This window comes from Anas acuta, chromosome 13, assembly GCF_963932015.1.
Source record: "Anas acuta chromosome 13, bAnaAcu1.1, whole genome shotgun sequence".
In the NCBI taxonomy this organism is placed as follows: Eukaryota; Metazoa; Chordata; class Aves; order Anseriformes; family Anatidae; genus Anas; species Anas acuta.
Genome location: NC_088991.1, coordinates 8,403,979 through 8,421,824, shown reverse-complemented (window position 1 = coordinate 8,421,824; position 17,846 = coordinate 8,403,979). Strand labels below are relative to the sequence as shown.

At 37.2% G+C, this 17,846-nt stretch overlaps 1 protein-coding gene across 7 annotated transcripts in view; it reads left to right on the top strand.

The window, feature by feature from the left end:
• MTM1 (myotubularin 1) overlaps positions 1-17,846 on the top strand; it is a 40,484-nt gene that overhangs the window by 15,035 nt on the left and 7,603 nt on the right. For all 7 annotated transcript variants that reach the window (XR_011101185.1, XM_068697373.1, XM_068697376.1 and 4 more), the window contains 7 exons: positions 434-544; positions 1,461-1,562; positions 7,566-7,649; positions 8,879-9,028; positions 10,840-11,028; positions 14,319-14,504; positions 15,082-15,288. Coding sequence is in view for 6 of the 7 variants with exons in the window: in XM_068697373.1 (XP_068553474.1) it covers positions 434-544; positions 1,461-1,562; positions 7,566-7,649; positions 8,879-9,028; positions 10,840-11,028; positions 14,319-14,504; positions 15,082-15,288 (1,029 nt within the window). In the remaining variant the exon portion in view is untranslated. The remainder of the gene's footprint in view (positions 1-433; positions 545-1,460; positions 1,563-7,565; positions 7,650-8,878; positions 9,029-10,839; positions 11,029-14,318; positions 14,505-15,081; positions 15,289-17,846) is intronic.

The window sequence follows — 17,846 nt, the reverse complement described above, 5'->3', positions numbered from 1 at the left end:
TTTTGTTTGCATCTTTTTTTTTTTTTTTACTAAGGTTCTAGGATTATTGAAGTGAGGTCATTCTGGTTGCAACTAACTTTTTAGTGATATTTTTCATTTTGTTCTGTTTTGTTCTATATGTCAATAAAGTAGTCACAGCTAGCAGAGGAAATCAGAAGTGTGCAACGGACAAGATGGCAACAACAGGGTGTTGCCATCTTTTTTCCTGCATGTTCAGTCTTATGGCATGAAATATTTTCTTTGCCTATACAATTGGGTGATTTTCAAGGACTGTACAGACTTTGTGAAGTGTTGGGAGAGGGCACTTGATCAAACCCAGAAACTCACTTCTTGCTTCCTCTGTGTATTTCATTCTACTGTGGTATGCATAAGAATACTTCTCCTGAGTTGTCTTCTCTGGTTAATCCTCTTCTTACCCTGAATTTCATTGCAGGATCCAGTTGTGGTATTGGATGTTCCATTGGGTGTAATATCAAGGATTGAAAAAATGGGAGGAGCTTCAAGCAGAGGAGAGAATTCCTATGGATTAGATATAACGTGTAAAGTAAGACCTTTCAATAACTCATTAGGAAATGAAATCTACAGATTCCCTTCCTCACTGCTTGCCTACTTATTGGAAGGAAAACCGTGTAACACTCACAGCTGAATTTAAAAAGATTTTTGGAAGTGGTCAGGGAAACACTTCTGTATGAAGGACTACTTACTGTTGTCTCTGTGTGAGGAGAGGGATTGGTTATCTCTTCATAACTGCTGATTGACAAGGGATTTTTCACAGTGGTATTGTTTTAAGGCATTGTTCCTCTATCACTTAATTATTTCATTAATTCTAAAAGTAATTTCTTTTATAAACCAAAAATCTTTGAAGAACAACTCAAATAGATTTTGCAAGCTGGAAAGGCATCGAATCACATAACAGCTGTCTTTCCTTAGTCTCTCAAAAAATTGTGTTGCCATGAATAACTATGGTCATAGGGGAATTCCCAGTGGATAATCTAGGATCCTGTATTTGACTCATTAATAGAATATGTATGCACACTTTGTTCTCAGTAGTTCATGTGCAGATTGCTTATTCCTGAAGTTAGTGATGAGAAAACAGCTAGGGATAATGTAGTCTGGTGCTACAGATCAGTGGCAAATTTTTACTTGGAAATCATAGGGCAAATCCCATCCTGTACTCATTCAGTAGCCTATGAGACTTCTTGGTAAATCGGATACAGGCACTTCTGGTGGCTTTATGCCAAAGCAGTGTTTGCACACCACAGAATGTGGTGCTGCATTACTGGCAGAATTCTTAATTCTTCTATTGTGTGGTATAAGAAAGAAAACTGAACGTTCACAACTGTTTGAGGTGTGTTGCAAGCAGATCATAAATCATATTTAGTATATAATATAGCATTTGTACATCAGAAAAAAGTACCTTACTGCTTTGGTTCACTTAAAGCACAATGCCTTTGTTTTAGGATATGAGAAATTTACGGTTTGCATTAAAGCAAGAAGGGCACAGTAGAAGAGATATATTTGAAGTCCTCACAAAACATGCTTTTCCCCAGTCACATAACCTGGTAAGTTTGTCATTTATATTACTGAGTCATTTTAATGCAGAATTCTTGCCAATGAGCTTTAAGTGTTTGACCTACTAATGGACATCATGGCTGCTTAAAAAGAGTAACAACAGATTTCTTGTGTCAGTGTAAACTATGGAGAACTGTTGCTTTTTGTGCCCTTAGAACACTTATATCTATGTATTTGTAAAATTACGGATGCTTTATTCTATGCCTCAAGTAAACTACTGAGCACCTCTGGTCTGTACAGATATCATTGCTTTAAGGAGTGCAAGTTATCCTTCTTCATTAGGAAGTGTAATAGTATATGCCTTGCTTGACTTCTTGAAAACACTGAACTCTTGGGCAGTCTCAAAGGCAATGATTAATGTGAATCACAGAGAGCTATACTTCAGGAGAAGCCAACGCTTGTTTTATCTGTAGTTATTGGTGAATAATATCAGACAGCTAATGCGGTAATGAAATTGCACAGACTTATTGAGGGTAAAATTAAAACAAAACCAAACACATCCTATGGAAGGAATTGAGCTGAACTTTAAAATGAGCTAAGCAACTGCATGATATTTTTGGTGTGCTTTCAGTATATTTCAGCCAGTAATTTAAACTGATCCTGCCAAAAGTGAGTGTTTCTGCATGGTTGTGAGTTTCTGAGGCTGTAGGGTGAACCAGCTAGGGAACTGAAATGGATGAAAGCTAAGTAAGGAGAAAAAAAAAAAAAGCTTTACCCTGAGTCATTTCCTCAGTCTGGTTAGCTCTAGCCTGAGCATGGGGGTGGAGGGCGAGGACATCTGTGGATGCTCCTTGCAGATGGATGTGAATGAACATGAAAATGTTCTGCCTCTTACTGTGGCTGTTTTAAAACAAGGTTTTGCTGGCTGAGTATGAGAGTATGTCTGGGCTGTGCATGACACTAACACTTAGTGGCCAGCAGCCAGCAGGGAGATCTTTTAAAAAGATAGTGCTGTGGCTTGGACCAGATGATCCTAGAGGTCTTTTCTAACCTAAACAATTCTATGATTCAGATGACAACTGGGTGAAGATGGCAGCTCTCTGCTTCTGAAATGCTGCAGTCTTGCTGTTCTCTGGTCGTTTTCATTCGCCTTCTAGCCACGTGGTTGGTTCTTCCTTTCATGCCAAACTGCCAGTTGTATAATCACAAAGTAAGCCAGTGTAGCTCACTTACCCAGAACAAAATGTTCTGTTTTCCGAGTTAGCTTTGTGCCATTTTTAATAATTTGACGAGACCTGATTTGTAATTAGTACGTGTCAGAACCAGTGCAAGAGAAGGGCACAAGTGATACAGGGTGCAGGCAGGAGAAAAAAAGAGAAGACATCCTGTTTTTTTAGCAGTGTTAGCTGGCAACCTAGCAGTTTAGCTGGTAATTTTGCTCAGACCACATTGTGGAACTGCACCCTGGGTCTTTGAGTGGTTCAGCAGCACTCATGCACTGCAGTGGAAAGAAGGTGTCATCAGGACAGTAAAGATTAATATTGCTTCTTTTTTCTTTGTGGTATCTCATTCTCAGACAAATGGTAGGTAAATACAGCCTGAGATGTTATTTCTGAATGGAGTGTGCTTAATTTCAGGATTTTTCTCCAGAATCATCAGACCACCAGTGCCTGAGAACCTAGAATAAATACTAAGCCTGTTCTCAACCATTCATCAGTCTCAACATTGTCTTTTGTGCTTATTTGTTTGGAGCTTGTTCTTTGCTCTCTCCAGTTTTAGCATAGGTCAGGTTCAGATCTCCAAGAGTCATTAACATAATACAATCTCATCTGACTGACAGTTTAGCTGCTATGGGACAAACATGCTGTTTATGATCTTCTCTTGCATTTGTAATAGGATGCTAATTGGAAATCTATGCTGAAATAGTGTTTTTAAACATGAAATGAAACACAAGCCAACCTTATGTATTTGTAGTACCGCACAAAAGATGAGATATTTAGTCTGCAGTTTAGTTTCTGAACAGCAGCTGCTTCACTTCCTCTTAGCCTGATACTTATGTCATCTTTTTTATAAGATTATTCACCACCGTAGTACTTGCATGATACTTATTTATTTCTAACCACTATAGTTGTGTGGGAGAGACATGGTAGTCATGCTGTCTGACTTCCACCTCTCTCACTCCTGCTATAGCTGGTTATCCTGGTAATTTAAAGTGTCTGGGAGTCAGATCCTGCCACTGTTGCTGTTGGATCTGCGAGGATGATTTTAGATAGCAGTGAGACCTGGTATAGGGGCCTATCTGATGGAGCACATGCAAAAAATACCTTGACTCGAGGCTTTGTTCTGAATAAAGTCTGCCAGTCTCAGTGCAATAATGGTAAATTTAGCATTTTCAGAAATTATTAGATGCTAGTTTTGTAAATACCACATCTGAGTTCTGTTCTCAGATGAACAGGTAAGATATAGCTGGCTGAGTTGTAGTAATAGTGTTAAAAGTCAAGAATAATGACATCTTTATTTTCAGACACACTGAGAAATGTCAGCCCTTTCACTGAGTAAAAGTGTCGTGATTTATGATGTATTAAAAGTATAAGCCAGTAAGTTAGAAATAGGGAAAAAAACTCTTCATGTTTAACTCTAATTCTAGCTTTGTTATTTTCTTCTCTTGTAATGTATAAAGTCAAAAAAGAACGCTTTAATAAATTGTTATATATTTATGTACTGAAATTCTATAAATATGTAACTATTTGTAGACTGCCTGCCAAACTGTCTTGTCAGATTGTAGCTGCTCTTTCCTTTATCTCACAGAACTACTTAGTGTTGTGAGTAACCAGTATATCGTGTTATTTTTTTGTGAGCAAAATGGTAATGAAGAAGTTGAATCTTGAAAGCAAGTACTTGGTCTGTAGGAGGACTGAAAAAGAGGCTGTGTGTTGAAACTGCAGCTTAGCACCTGCAAGGAAGTAAACAGAATTACTTGCACAGTGAAGCATAAAAAGTAGTTTACCAAAAATGTTACAAGATTGGAAGCCTTGTTTTAAAGTGAAGTGTTTTCTGCTTTTAGACCATGGATCTGCAACAAAATCCCTAATTTCATTATATGCAAAGAGATTTTAATCTGTTTTTGCAAAATTTTAATGAATGTATATCATGTTTTACTTGTTCTTACTAGCTACAGGTATTGGTAAGTCATAAGCCTTACATCCCACAGTTTTTTTGGAGCAGTTATTTAATATGCTCTTTCATTTCTTATGTCTTTAATACTTGCTACAATTTCTTTCCATTTGCCATGATAGCTGAAAAAAATGAAACTGATCTCTTCCATGCAATGAGTAAGACTTTGTAGTAACCAGATTAAGTGCATAGAACACAATGTATATACATAGTATATACAGTTTTTGTTGTGATAGTCAACTCTTGCAGAAGAAATAACTTTATTCTTTATTTTTTTAGATACTGTTCTGTTTTTAAGTGCTCTTCTTGTTGGATTTACTTATTCAAGAGTTCTCTCTCAGAATTGCTTCTATAAAAATCTGAGCCCAAGCTTTGTTCCACTTTCATGTCCATTGTAGTGTTCTCTTATTTGTTAGACTACAGATTTTTGATGTGATGCACACTACTGATTTATTTTTATTTCTTTCTTGAGCAACAGAGGAAGAATTTGTACTACCTGGAGTGTCAGCAGAACTTACAAAGCTTAATTGTCAAATTTAATAGTTGTGGGTTTTGTGGTAGATGTGCTGTAACGTTGCTGTAGCTAAGTGCTTTAAATGACATGTGTCATATGTAGTAGGGCGGTGTTGTCTTGGAAAGGATTCTGTCCACCCCCTTCTCATGTATTGTAAACTTAACTCTGTCCTTTTGAAGGTGAACATAAGGTTAAATTTCCTTCTGACTTCTTGTGGGCTATTTTGTGGGTGAGGTGAGCAGCATGTCTCTGGCTTGTTTATTTCTAGTTTGGAGCAGCACCTTCTTGACTTTTCTCTAAAATCCATATAAAAATGTATGCATTTATGTATTGTATTTGTCACTGATGAAGCTGGGTAATTTATAAATCATCACTAGGAAACTAGCAGTGAGTAGCAACTTAAATAACATACTGATGGCTTTGAGACATGTTTAAAGCATTGTGTTATTATTCCAGAGTTTCTGAATCCTAAGCTTCTCCCTTACCTCTTTGGTTTCTTGGTGGATTCTTAGCATAGTTTGCTATCTGGGATATAGCAAATCCCTTTGGGGAGGAAAGGAATTTTTTTGCATGTAGCTGTTTATTAATAGCTGAGCAAATCAGTTTCATCTACAGTTGTAGATAGTGAGATTCCTGGTTTGCAGTTTAAAAAAAAAAAAGGCATTTTTTTCTGCTTACTTTCTGATACTTGCATATACTTCTAGTGGAATGTTTTTTGATGCAGTTGATATCTGCCTATTTCCTTTCTTTGTCTCTACTTCCAGCCCACCTGATAGCGGTCTCCTTAACCAAGAGTGTAATATTCACTTACACGGGAGGCTTAACTATTTAAAAAGGGGAAAACATCCAGAACATACAACTTGGGAATGCTTTGTTTGCTTTTAGGACTTTGCCAGTAAATGTACTTGCTATAAAATACTGATTTCATTTAAAATTCTAAAACTAGTGGGGAAAAATCTCCTGTGTGTGCAGTAACTTCCTTTTGAAATGCTTGCTGATTTGAGATACGTGAGGAAAAGCCTTCCTTTCAGAGGGATTCAGTTTTGTATTTTGATTGCTGCTGCTTGCTGTTTAAACCATTCTAACTTACTAGGCTAACCAGAACTGTCTTCAGTCATTGCTGCTGCCTTCGTAAGATGTAAAGAAACTTCCATCTGTGCTTACGGTGCGTTCATGAAGCATTGCTTTACCTCTAGATGTAATCACAGCACACTAAAACCATGTTTTTTCACCCCTTTTGCCAAGTTTTTTCCATTTCTGATTTGCTCAGGTCCATTCCTGTGTAAACGATGTTTTTGGGATGTTATGTTTAACGTTTGGTTTCTTCTGTTAATATCTCTGAGTAGCTAGGAGACCTTCAGCTTTGTTGATGCAAGTGAGCCATGAAAGCTCTTGAATGCTCTCTGTTCTGACTGCTGCTGCTCCGTTAGCTCAGCGCAGCAAATTCCCTTCTGCTGTGTTTTGAAACAACTTAGTTTCATGCTCCAGTTGGCATCCAAAGAATTCATAAGCCACCAAAATCAATTTTCTCAATGAGGCAGATTCTTAAAATAAACATTGTTTTGGCTTTCATGATAAACTGTAAAAACAAACCAAGCAAGAAAAGGTTAGCTGGGCAGTACAGCTCACTTGGAATGGGCTGGAAGGAGAAGGAAAAACAAGCTGAAAGGTATGAGGAAGTTGTTAGTCCTCTGTAAGGATGCTGTGTTTTATAAATAAGTCTCAAGAGTGGGTAATAGAGCAAGAGAAAAGCAAATAGTATAACCCACCAATGACATATTTTGTTTCATTTTCACTGGCCTCTTTTCAGTCTTCGTGGAGTTTTACAGTAAAGCAGACTTCTGTTAGTAAGGAGCAATTGGAGAGGGGATGCAGAAAGAAGGCTGCTTCCTAATGGTAGAGAATAGTGATTAAAACTTTTTTATGCTTCCAATTTAGTGTCTAACATTTTGAGCAGTATTTGCAGTTGTACCTATTGGAGAAATTTTGGTGAGAAGACAACAGTTTGTTTAGTGAGGATTAAATACAGGAACTGATATAAATTATTTTAAAACACTTCACTCTCCTGACAGTGAACTAAAAGAATCCCACAGTTTAAGCTTTGTAATTTTTATGCGTCTTTATCACTTCTTGTTCTAAGTATTGCCACGCTTTCATTATTTCATTAATGCGTTTGTATTGTTTATAAACCTTACTTTTTGCTTTATGGTCTCGTATCAGGTTTAAATGGGATGGAGTGGGGTTGGTATGAATGTTGGTCCTGTTTTGTGGTAGGCACTGGGGTGTAACTTACTATGAGTAATGAGCCTTCATATTTGCCACCTTCGGTCAGTTTGCTGTAATAAGCTTCTCTTACATCCTACAGCTTTTTTTTGCTTTTGCAAATGAAGAAAAGTTTTCAGAGAATGGCTGGATGGTGTACAATCCAATGTCCGAATACAGGAGACAGGTAAGTTATTAAAGCTGCAGTTGTGTGGTGCTTTCCTGGAGTTATTTTTTTGTACGTATCACTTGTCAGCTGTTCTGGGAGGGTGGAAGGGAGCTGAGAACTGGAGAAGATAGAAATGCAACTTAAAGTAGGTAAGGAAACAAAGCACTGGAAGAGTTTTGTGTTTTAACAACAACAGAAAAAAAAGTCACAGGAAGGTAGTCCTTGCTCTTTGAAGGAAGTTTTTAATACCAATTACAGTGTGTCACTGTTAAGTGGGTGGTGGTGGTGGAGAATGTGACAAATACGCAACAACAGTGTCCTAAATATAGATTTCACTTAGTCTGATTCTTCAGGAAGTTTAATAATAATAAAAATAAAGGCTTACTTCAGAAATAGAATTACTTTACATGTTATTTATATGTTAATCAGTTTTCTCTTTAGATGATTGTGGAAAAATGTTAATGAAAGGGGATAACGTTATTTAATTTTAACATTTCTTACTATTAGACAGTTTGTTTTTGCTTTAAATACTACAGTTAGAACGTTCTTCCTTTTCTCCCCTCTGTAATTTGTAATGGACTGAAGTGTATCCAGACGTCCACATGATCCATTTGGTTCAAGGTAGAGGCCCCAAACCCTCCAAAAAATAAAATGCAAACACCCGCACAAACGCCATTGTGTGTGGAGAGCTTATCAGTCTTGCTCAATTTCCTGACTGCTGTTTTTGAAATACTTTACTGAGCAGACTGCAACCAGAAGTTTGTTAGTGGAAAGGCTGTCTTGAATCTTTTTTTTCTTTTTTTTTTAATTGAAGGCAGCATCAGACTACAAGGAAGAAAGGTTGAGATCAGACTTCCTCCCCCTCTTTTCAGGGCTGTAATCTCTTTTCAGCAGGCGAAATGGAAAGGCAGTGCTTTGAGGGAGGAGAGAGAAATTTTCTTTCCCTAGTTCCTTGACTGAATAAATGCTTCTACTAGTTTAGATATTGTTTTGAAAGCTGTGAGGACAGAATTGTGCATGTGAAGAGTATATGTGAAATATATGTAGCTAAGACCAAATCCATCAGCAGTGGGCTGTTTTCTGTGGTCTTGTAATTTTTTTTCTTCTATTGTTTTGAAATACTACTGTAGTTAGGTTAAATTGGTAGCTTGTTGCCACCATGTGGCCGTAGTATCATGTGAAATTTGAGAACAGAATTGCTGGTTGTACAGGCGAAATATGTTGAAAAACTTTGTGTTGCCTTTTAGGGACTGCCTAATGAACGGTGGCGAGTGACTTTTATTAATGAGCATTACGGACTGTGTGACACATATCCATCACTCTTAGTGGTGCCATATAACGCAACAGATGATGATCTGAAGAAAGTTGCTGCCTTTAGGTCTCGAAATAGAATTCCGGTGAGTACTGCTGATGAAAGTTGTCTTAGGCTGTAGCTAGTTTTGTTTCCAAACAACTTTTTGCTGAACATGACACAGAGGATGCCTTTTTTTATGGAAATGGTTACAGCAAAGTTGTTTTGACTGGCTGAATTTTTTTGTCTATTTAAAACTAGTGTGATGGCCAAGCCTCATTTCCTACAACAATTATGCATTCCAACTTTGTTGGTTTTGACTTGACTTTTCTAGTAACAACTGCCAGCATTGCAGATTCCCTTCTCTTAATGAAGTATGAGCCTAGGACTGCCATCTGTACGAGCTTATTGACTATTGTTGCATGCACGTAAGAAGTGATAGCAAGTGTTATGCTTCTCATGTGTAAGCGAACTGAATGGCATTTTGAACGTAGTTCCAATGATCTCTCCTAAAACAAAATTTTGTGCATAGTCGCCATAGTGAATTCTTGGGATATTTAGTCTATACAGTTTTAAGTCAGGCTGTGGAATTTAAGATAAACCCACTTGACTCTCTGGGTATGTTTCTCTAACTACAATTCTTTGAGGTAAGAGAATTTTTATGTAGCAGCTCTTTACAGCACTGTAGAAAATACTATTTTGTAGTACAATACAATCTCTTATCTGATGTTTCAACTTGGCAAACTTGCAGAAGGTGTTAGATACTTAGCCAGTGCCTTGAATCTCAGCTAATATCAAACAGATGGGAAATTCAAAATGATAAATGTTTATTAGATGGTATTCACTGACAGCCTAGGATTATAGTCATATATTTACTGTATATACACACGTATATGTGTGATATATAATACACATATAGGTTAAATATATATGGGACACTACTACTCTTTTTTTTTTTATATGTAGTGTGTGTGTTTGGATGGTTCTTATAACCAATCTGTATCTTCTCTATTTCAAAATGCATGGCAGATTTTTTACACAGCCTGTAAAGTGACAGTAATTTCCTTGGTAATAATAATTTTATTCTTGACAAGAAATAACCAGTCCTATTCACCCTCACACAGACAAATTCTGTTTCTAGACATACAACTAAGGTTAGTATTTCAGGAGTGAATACTTCTGGAAGATTTTTTTTGACCTCTGATGTTCTTTCTCCATGTAACTGACAACTTTGTCAAACTGTGTGAGAATATTCTGTCTTCAGAGTTAACCAGTATAAACTATTACCTGCTTCTTAGGGTGCAGATCTTTAATTTCTTGCATGGCAATCTGTCCCCAGGACAGCTCTAGCTCAGAAAAACAGTAAATGCAGCAGATGTTTTGCCCCAGTACCTCCTAATTGTGAAGAGGGCTGAGGAACAAAATCCACTTCAAGGAGAAAGGGAAGCATTCAGGCTACTGCAGAAAGGTTAAACTTTTCTTCCTTATGCAAGAAAAAAAAAAAAAGTGTGTGTGTAGGGTTTCCTGTAGCATTGGAACATATTAGTCGTAGTAGCTACAATGAGTTCATTCTGAATTGTTTCTTCATTTCAGCAGGCATTGCTGTGTTTTTTTTCTAGTTTGCTTTTCAGAACTATTTGTGCAACTTAAGACTTGCAGGAAAAATGAAATGCACTGGATTCTTTAAGCACATATAATTTCAGTAAGAGTTGAGTATGTGAGAGAAAGAACCTTCAGAGATGATTATTAAATATTATGAAAATAAGTAGGAAGAATTTGAGATGTTTGGGAACTAATCTTTTAAGAAATAAAATTCAAGTGTTAATTTTCCTATTATCTATTTTAAAGAATGTAACTTTTAAGTTGCGGCTTTTAATAAAATATATTTCTTCCATTGTGTTTTTGGCATGTGACTAGGTCCTGTCATGGATTCATCCGGAGAATCAAGCTGTTATTATGCGCTGCAGCCAGCCCCTGGTTGGAATGAGTGGGAAGCGGAACAAAGACGATGAAAGATATCTTGATATCATCAGGGAGGCTAATGGACAAATCTCAAAACTGACCATCTATGATGCTAGGCCCAATGTCAATGCAGTTGCAAACAAGGTAAATTGATGCTTACTTGTTATTTGTGAGGGAGGGTGTGGTGAGGACGTAGAATTTGAAGTTTTCTTTGAGGAGGTTTCTCAGAACTATAAAAACATTGCTATAGGTAAATTTACTTAAATATGCATATTTACCTGATCAAATAATGGCTATCAAGGCCATGAAAGAAAATGCATACCTAAAGTAGGTTATAAGCAGGGTTTTAGGATCATATGTGGACTTGGAGACACCCTTTACCCTGTCACACAGATCTTAGTGTGTGGCTGAAATCAGGTACGATTACTCTGTAGAGAGAGTGCTTTCATCCAAGTGAGGTAGACGCAGGCAAAGCTGTAGAGTGTGTCCTCTTGTTGGAATGATGGAGCATTTGGGTGCAAGCCATGGCTCTGCTTTCCTGGAAAAGCTGTGCATAAAGCCAAGTTCACTGATAAGCATCCTGTGTTTGGTTTTCCTTAACTATTATGTGAACCACTTCAGTCCTATGCAGGCATCCAGTAAATAAAGAGAAAATGACAATTAATTTAATGACAATGACAAAATGACCCTTAATTTAACTTTTGGGCTTACAATCTAAAGAGTATAGGCATAGCCATGGATATGAGAGTATGGTACATAGCCATGTACCAGCTTCTCTCCCTGTGTCTAGGATAGTCCCTTGCCCACTGAACTTGTGGCACAAGTGAAGTGAGCAAGCTCTTCTGTACTTAGGTGAAGTTGTGAGGCTGTGCAGCAAAGAGCACGAGAGAGGTGAACTCAAGAGGGCTTGAGATCTTAGCAAAATGATATGTACTTACCTGGGGAGAAAGGAATTCTAGCTTCTGAATATTTTTCTTGGCATAAAATACTCATTTAGTGGAATGAATCCTCTCCAGTGTTTGTGCTGAAAGAAATAGGAAATGATAAAGCTTGTTTGCTTCTAGGAGGGTTGCATGCAACATAAACATTAAGTTGCTTCAGAATTCAAGTGCACCTGTGATGTTAGGGTTTTGCTCTCTAACTTAAACACACGTCTATACCTTTACAATGCCTTCTCTGTAATAGAGAACACAGTTTATTGAATAAGTAATAAGGCTTGTTTTATCTCTGAAAGAACGTATGGTGTACTCTGTCCCAGGGGATGTTTAGCTAGGTCTTAATCTGATGGATTGTATTTTGGGGGTATATCTCCATTGCTTGAGTTTTTCTCTACGAATTACATTATATCCTCTCTCTACACAGTGAATTTTTATGGGTGAACAAAACACCACATTTTTGTTACAGATGTGTAATCCATCTGTTTGCCTTGTGGAAGGAATGTCAGTTCTTACAATTAATTTTTTCCTCAGTTCTTAGGCAAACTGCAATATTTACCATAGATGTTTCAAAGGTGCATTATGGCCAAACTTTGTACATGCACGCATCTTACTGAAGATGTGTGCACAGTTTTCAGCTTCTTTGACAGACTGCATTTCAGCCATGTGTTTTAATTAACTCCTGATATGTGAGTATGAAACATTAAATCTTAAACTCTGTAGGGCACGTTTCTGGATCTGAGAAACAGTGACTTAAAGTGCAAGGCATTGCTGATCTGGAAAAAAAATATTTCTTGAATAGCTGTGAAGGTTAGCATGAGCAAAATGGGGCTGCACTACTCATACATTTCAGTGTTCTCAGGACTTTGGACAAGACCACTCCATCAGGAGGAGCTGCTGCAGCCTAAAATTGCTAAAATTGCAATCGTTCCTTACCAGGGCTTCAGAATACTCAAAGGAAAGTGAAAAATACAGTCATTACTGCCTTTAGCAGAGAGCCTGGCAGCCCTGAGAATATCCCCACTTGTGAGGAAGGAGGTGGAGAGTGTAGAATAGAGATGTGGTGCTACTGTATAGAAATGTAAGTGGTACCAACAGGAAAAGGTTATACCGTACTTCAGGTTGTCTTCTGATGTGTAGTTGGTGGCTGTAACATCTTAGAGAGACAGGAATTATTTATCACGACGCATGGCATGGCAGGTTTTTCCTGTCTGTAGGAAATGCTGTGATTTTGCAGCTATCTTCAGAAAGCCTCATCAGTGGTATCGTCCTAAAATACATGTGGTTTTTGTCTTTCCTCCCTTGTGAGCAGGCACATGCTCTGCTATCCTCCTCGGGTAGTGATGAAATGCTCAGAGAGCAGCAGTAGAGTAGACTCTTTTTTAATTTCTTAATGATCTAATGTTTAGTCTTCAACAATAAAAATTAATGTTATGAAAGTTACTTTATATATAAAGCTTCCATAAATATTTTTACTAGTTTAAGAATTCTAGTGTTGGCCTTTAAGAAGTTAATTCTGAAGTTTAGCTTGTATTTAACCTTAACTAAATTCTTAAATGTAATTCTACTTGGCCAAACATTTCACTGTTTTTATCTATTTAAATATCAGTTCAATTTTAGCAGTAAATAACTAGGCAGTTTAAGCCCAAGAAAGATTTTTTTGATAGTGAGTTTGCATTGGTAAATGTGAAATTTACTCTGGTTTAAATTAATGGTGTACAGAAATAGACACATCCTTTTGACTGCATTTCTGTCTAATTAGTATAAAAACAAACAAATGAGCAATTTTATTTCCAGAAAGTGCTGATCTAGTATGTTACAAGTAATTGCTGTTTTGTGTGATGTACTCTACATTTTAATTTAACCTTTGTAATTTGCCTGGAAAGTTGATTCCTTTTGTATTCAGAATTATAAGCTTGCTTAATCCCTGGTGGGAAAAGTGAACAGAAATAAAGTAAAAATATTGACAATGTAATGTCAGACAAGGAAAAACTGTTTACCACCATTAAATCTCTAAAGAAATAAGGAAGGTACAAATGTCCTTTGATTTTTCAAAGCGTCCTGTCCTAACTGATATGTGTTAGTGCTCTGTCCCTTACCTAGCTGGTTCAATCCTATTCAGAGGCTTCCATGTCGGACAGTGCAAACAGCCTTTTTAGTGTAAATTTAAAATAATTCATTTCCCTTTTTAGGGTGACTCCCTGATGTATTGAAAGGAACTAGGCTAGCTGGATCAACCTGAATGTCTTTCTGGCCCTCTGCTATATTTAATATACTTTGTCTTTTTGGATGAACAGAAGCTGCTGAGTATTTATTTTCTGCAGTGTTTGCTCCTCCAAAGCTTTCATCTATTTTAAACAAGCGAGCAACAAACACAGTTGCATTATACTTTGTTTTCTAGTTAGGCGACATAAATTGTCAGTCTGTTCTCCCTCTTTTTAAATGATGGTACAACAATGTACATAGGACTACAGTTAATTCTACATCTCTTGTTTGTAGGCGACTGGGGGAGGATATGAAAGTGAAGATGCATATCCCAACGCAGAACTCTTCTTCTTGGACATTCACAATATTCATGTCATGCGGGAGTCTTTGAAGAAGCTGAAGGACATTGTTTATCCTAATGTGGAAGAATCACACTGGTTGTCAAGTCTGGAATCAACCCATTGGTTAGAACATATAAAGGTAATTTTTTAATACTTATTTAAAATTGTAATTTACTGTTCGACCTTTGAACCTTTTGTATCAAGTACAGCTGTACAAAAGTATTGGAGTTTAATGCAATGAATCCTACTTAATATTTTCATTTTAAGTTAATATTTGGAAAATAAGCCTATTAGGTGGGTAAAAGTGCCTTTTTCTAACAACTGAGATGCTTCGGTAATTTAGTCCAAAGAAAAGAACCAAAGGAAATACAGAAATTTTAGAGAGTAATTCCTATGGTAAATCCTCTTTTTCTTTTAAAAAAGGAGCTTATGTTCTTCAGTTTATCAAGGTTACTGTTTTCTGCCCCATTTTTTAAGAATTTGCTGTGAGATGAATTAGATCTTACTAAGGGATTAGGGAACCAATCTGTTCCTCTATTTTTATACAAGAAATTTACTTGATCTCTTACAAGATTCCTTTCCAATTAATTATGCCATGCTCTGTAGGTCTTTTAATGGAAGCAGTATCAATTTAGATACTCTGTAGATACAACAAAATCAATTTATTTTTGTTAGAATGATAACACTAATCTCCTTTTTTGTTTGGTGCCTGTTAGCTTGTCTTGACAGGAGCTATTCAAGTGGCAGACAAGGTATCCTCAGGAAGGAGCTCTGTGCTGGTTCACTGCAGTGATGGCTGGGACCGGACAGCACAGCTAACATCGCTGGCTATGCTGATGCTAGACAGCTACTACAGAACAATTGAAGGTTTTGAAGTTCTGGTGCAGAAAGAGTGGATAAGCTTTGGACACAAATTTGCCTCGGTAAGAATTGGAAGATACTTGTGAGGGCTATGCAATGTTGGTGTTACAAAACATTTCTAGTGTTAAATTCCTCATTGTGACGAGGTCTGAAAATTCTTCTTGTTGTTTTGGAATTTGGACATAAAACATCGCTAGGTAAGCCTGAGCAGAGTGGTTTTTGTTTTGGGCCTGTTTGGTTTTAATAATCCGTGTTCAGTACAGCCTTTTAAAAGTGCAGAATTGCTAGTATAACCTGTGATTGAGCAGAGAAAATGAGCAGGCAGAAGAATGATGGCTTCCCAGGCTTTTCAGAAAAAGATCAAATAAGGTTGGAACATAAGGTTTTTCTTTCTTCCCCTATTCCTGCTTTCCCTACATTTGTACTGTTGTAAATGTCACGGAAGGCAGATGAACAAGGCTGAGCAACGTTTTGAGTGATATTTGGAATGCTGCTTCTCAAATGTTCTAGAACTTGTCATAATAGGTCTCAAAGGACTGTCACTGGTAATGCCAACTCTAGTTCTGTTCAGGCTTCTTCTAGATGCTTAGAAGGTTAAGGGGAAATTGTAGTCTTTAATATCCTACTCATGTGTAATGCATCTTCAAGGGAAGTTACTTAACAGACAGTTTTGTCCCCTGTGGAATATTTTAAAGTTATTATTTGGTATTCCTAAAATCAGGAAAACAGGCAATCTGAAAAATGAAAAAATGGAAAAGTATACCTATGGGTGTATTTCGTGCTGATTTTATGGTTGGAGGAGTGTCTCAGTCATTTGGAAATCCCATGTGTTGCTGTTCAGCATGAATCACTTCAGCTTGCCATCTTTGATCTGACATTCAAAAGGTGCTGTGGGCCTTAGGAGATTTGCATTTTGACTGTTAAGAATATCAGCTTTAGTCCGTATTTCTGAGTCCCTACCTGTAGTCTTCTAGTACTGATGTTATATAAACCTTTCATGTATTCTGTGTCGGTGTAGCCACAGGAAGGCATGGTTTGCCTTTTTTATTCCAGTTGTATTTTATTAATTTTAAAAACATTAGTCATAATGCAGATAAAGTTAGGTTGTATCACTTGGAGACCGGTAGCCTAATGATGATTCAACACAGCTTAAAAAAGAGATCTGCATGTCCTTCATTATGAATAAACTTGAATCGTCTGGAGGTTTCTTTACTAAGCCATTAATTTGAGTTTCAGTAATTAGAGAAGTCTTTTCCTTTTGACAGGAAATGTTTTTCTTCTACTAGTGAAGTAGGTCTTTTAGAGCCCTTCCAGGTGACTAGCTCAGCCCACTGGGTCATCTCTGACAATGTGGCAGCAGTTAAGAGTGATCTTAATAGCTTGCCTTTGCTTAAAATACTGCCTTATTTTCTCAACTTGCTCACTGAAGTAATACTCATTGGAAGTGGTTGAAACCACTCTCCTTTAAATGTGCTGTTTTCTGAGAGGACTGTATAGTTTGACTTGATGGGTTGTTTAATGTATAGTGAACATGCTTGCTCTCTAGAGTGTCTGTAGAATAAAAATAACGCAACCAGAAAATATTTTGATTGTACATGCTCTGCACTTCAGTGCCTTAACCAAGGTAGCTGATAGAAGCTTCATATTTTCAAGTTATTGGAGTTGCAATTTGGATGTTTTTAAGATTAAACAAACAAACCTACAGAGTATATCCTGACTACTTAGTAGTTCCTGACAGTGTTTTATATTTAATGAAGCACTTAAGTAGTTCTGTGGAAGAAGAATCCTCTACCCCAGCTTTTCTATGTATAGTGAGCTTACTGCCATATCCAGATGGCAAAATAGCTTGCTATGTGCAATGTCATTGTTCTAATAATTCTATTATAAGAAATGGGACAGGGAAATAATTACAAATGGGAAGATATTAAGGATTTGTATACGCCTGAGTAAGATCCTACAGCTGCTAACCACAGTGGAAGTGGAAGGACTTTCCTTTCCGAACACATGCACGACCTGCAGATAGATCCCACCTATTTTAAACAGAAAACCTGTGAGCAGCGTGGCCGACTTGTTTTGCCTGTAGAGCTATTCCGGTAATTTACTGCTGTTGACTAAACTTAGCCGCAATCCCTCACTTCCCTCCATTTTCTGCCATTCAGGTCTATTATTTTAAGTTATCTTGCAAATCATTATATAAATCATTATATGTTACAGAGAAGTGTAATGGCTTCGTCATTTGTCATGTTCTTAAGACGTTCTGCCTGCTATCTTACAGGCAGATAGACATCTTGGTTGAGCATACATGCTCTCCCTTTGTCTCCTCCAGGCAAATATGTTCAAGTAGAATTACAGGATTCAATAATATCTGTTTTCCTTGAATCTCTTATCTGTTTTCAGCTATCAAATGTGAAAAGGAAGGAAATAGCTTTTACCAAACATACTTTCTCTATCTGCAGGGAGAATTCCTTTGATTGTTACTGTGGTCTCCTTTTCAGAATAAGGTGGTTCACCCAAACTTGTACAATGCACGTTAATCTGTCAAGAACACAAACATTTATTTGAGCTCGGTCATGTTCCCTGCCTATCTCAGGGTGTATCTTCAGGTTCAAGCATAGAGGTG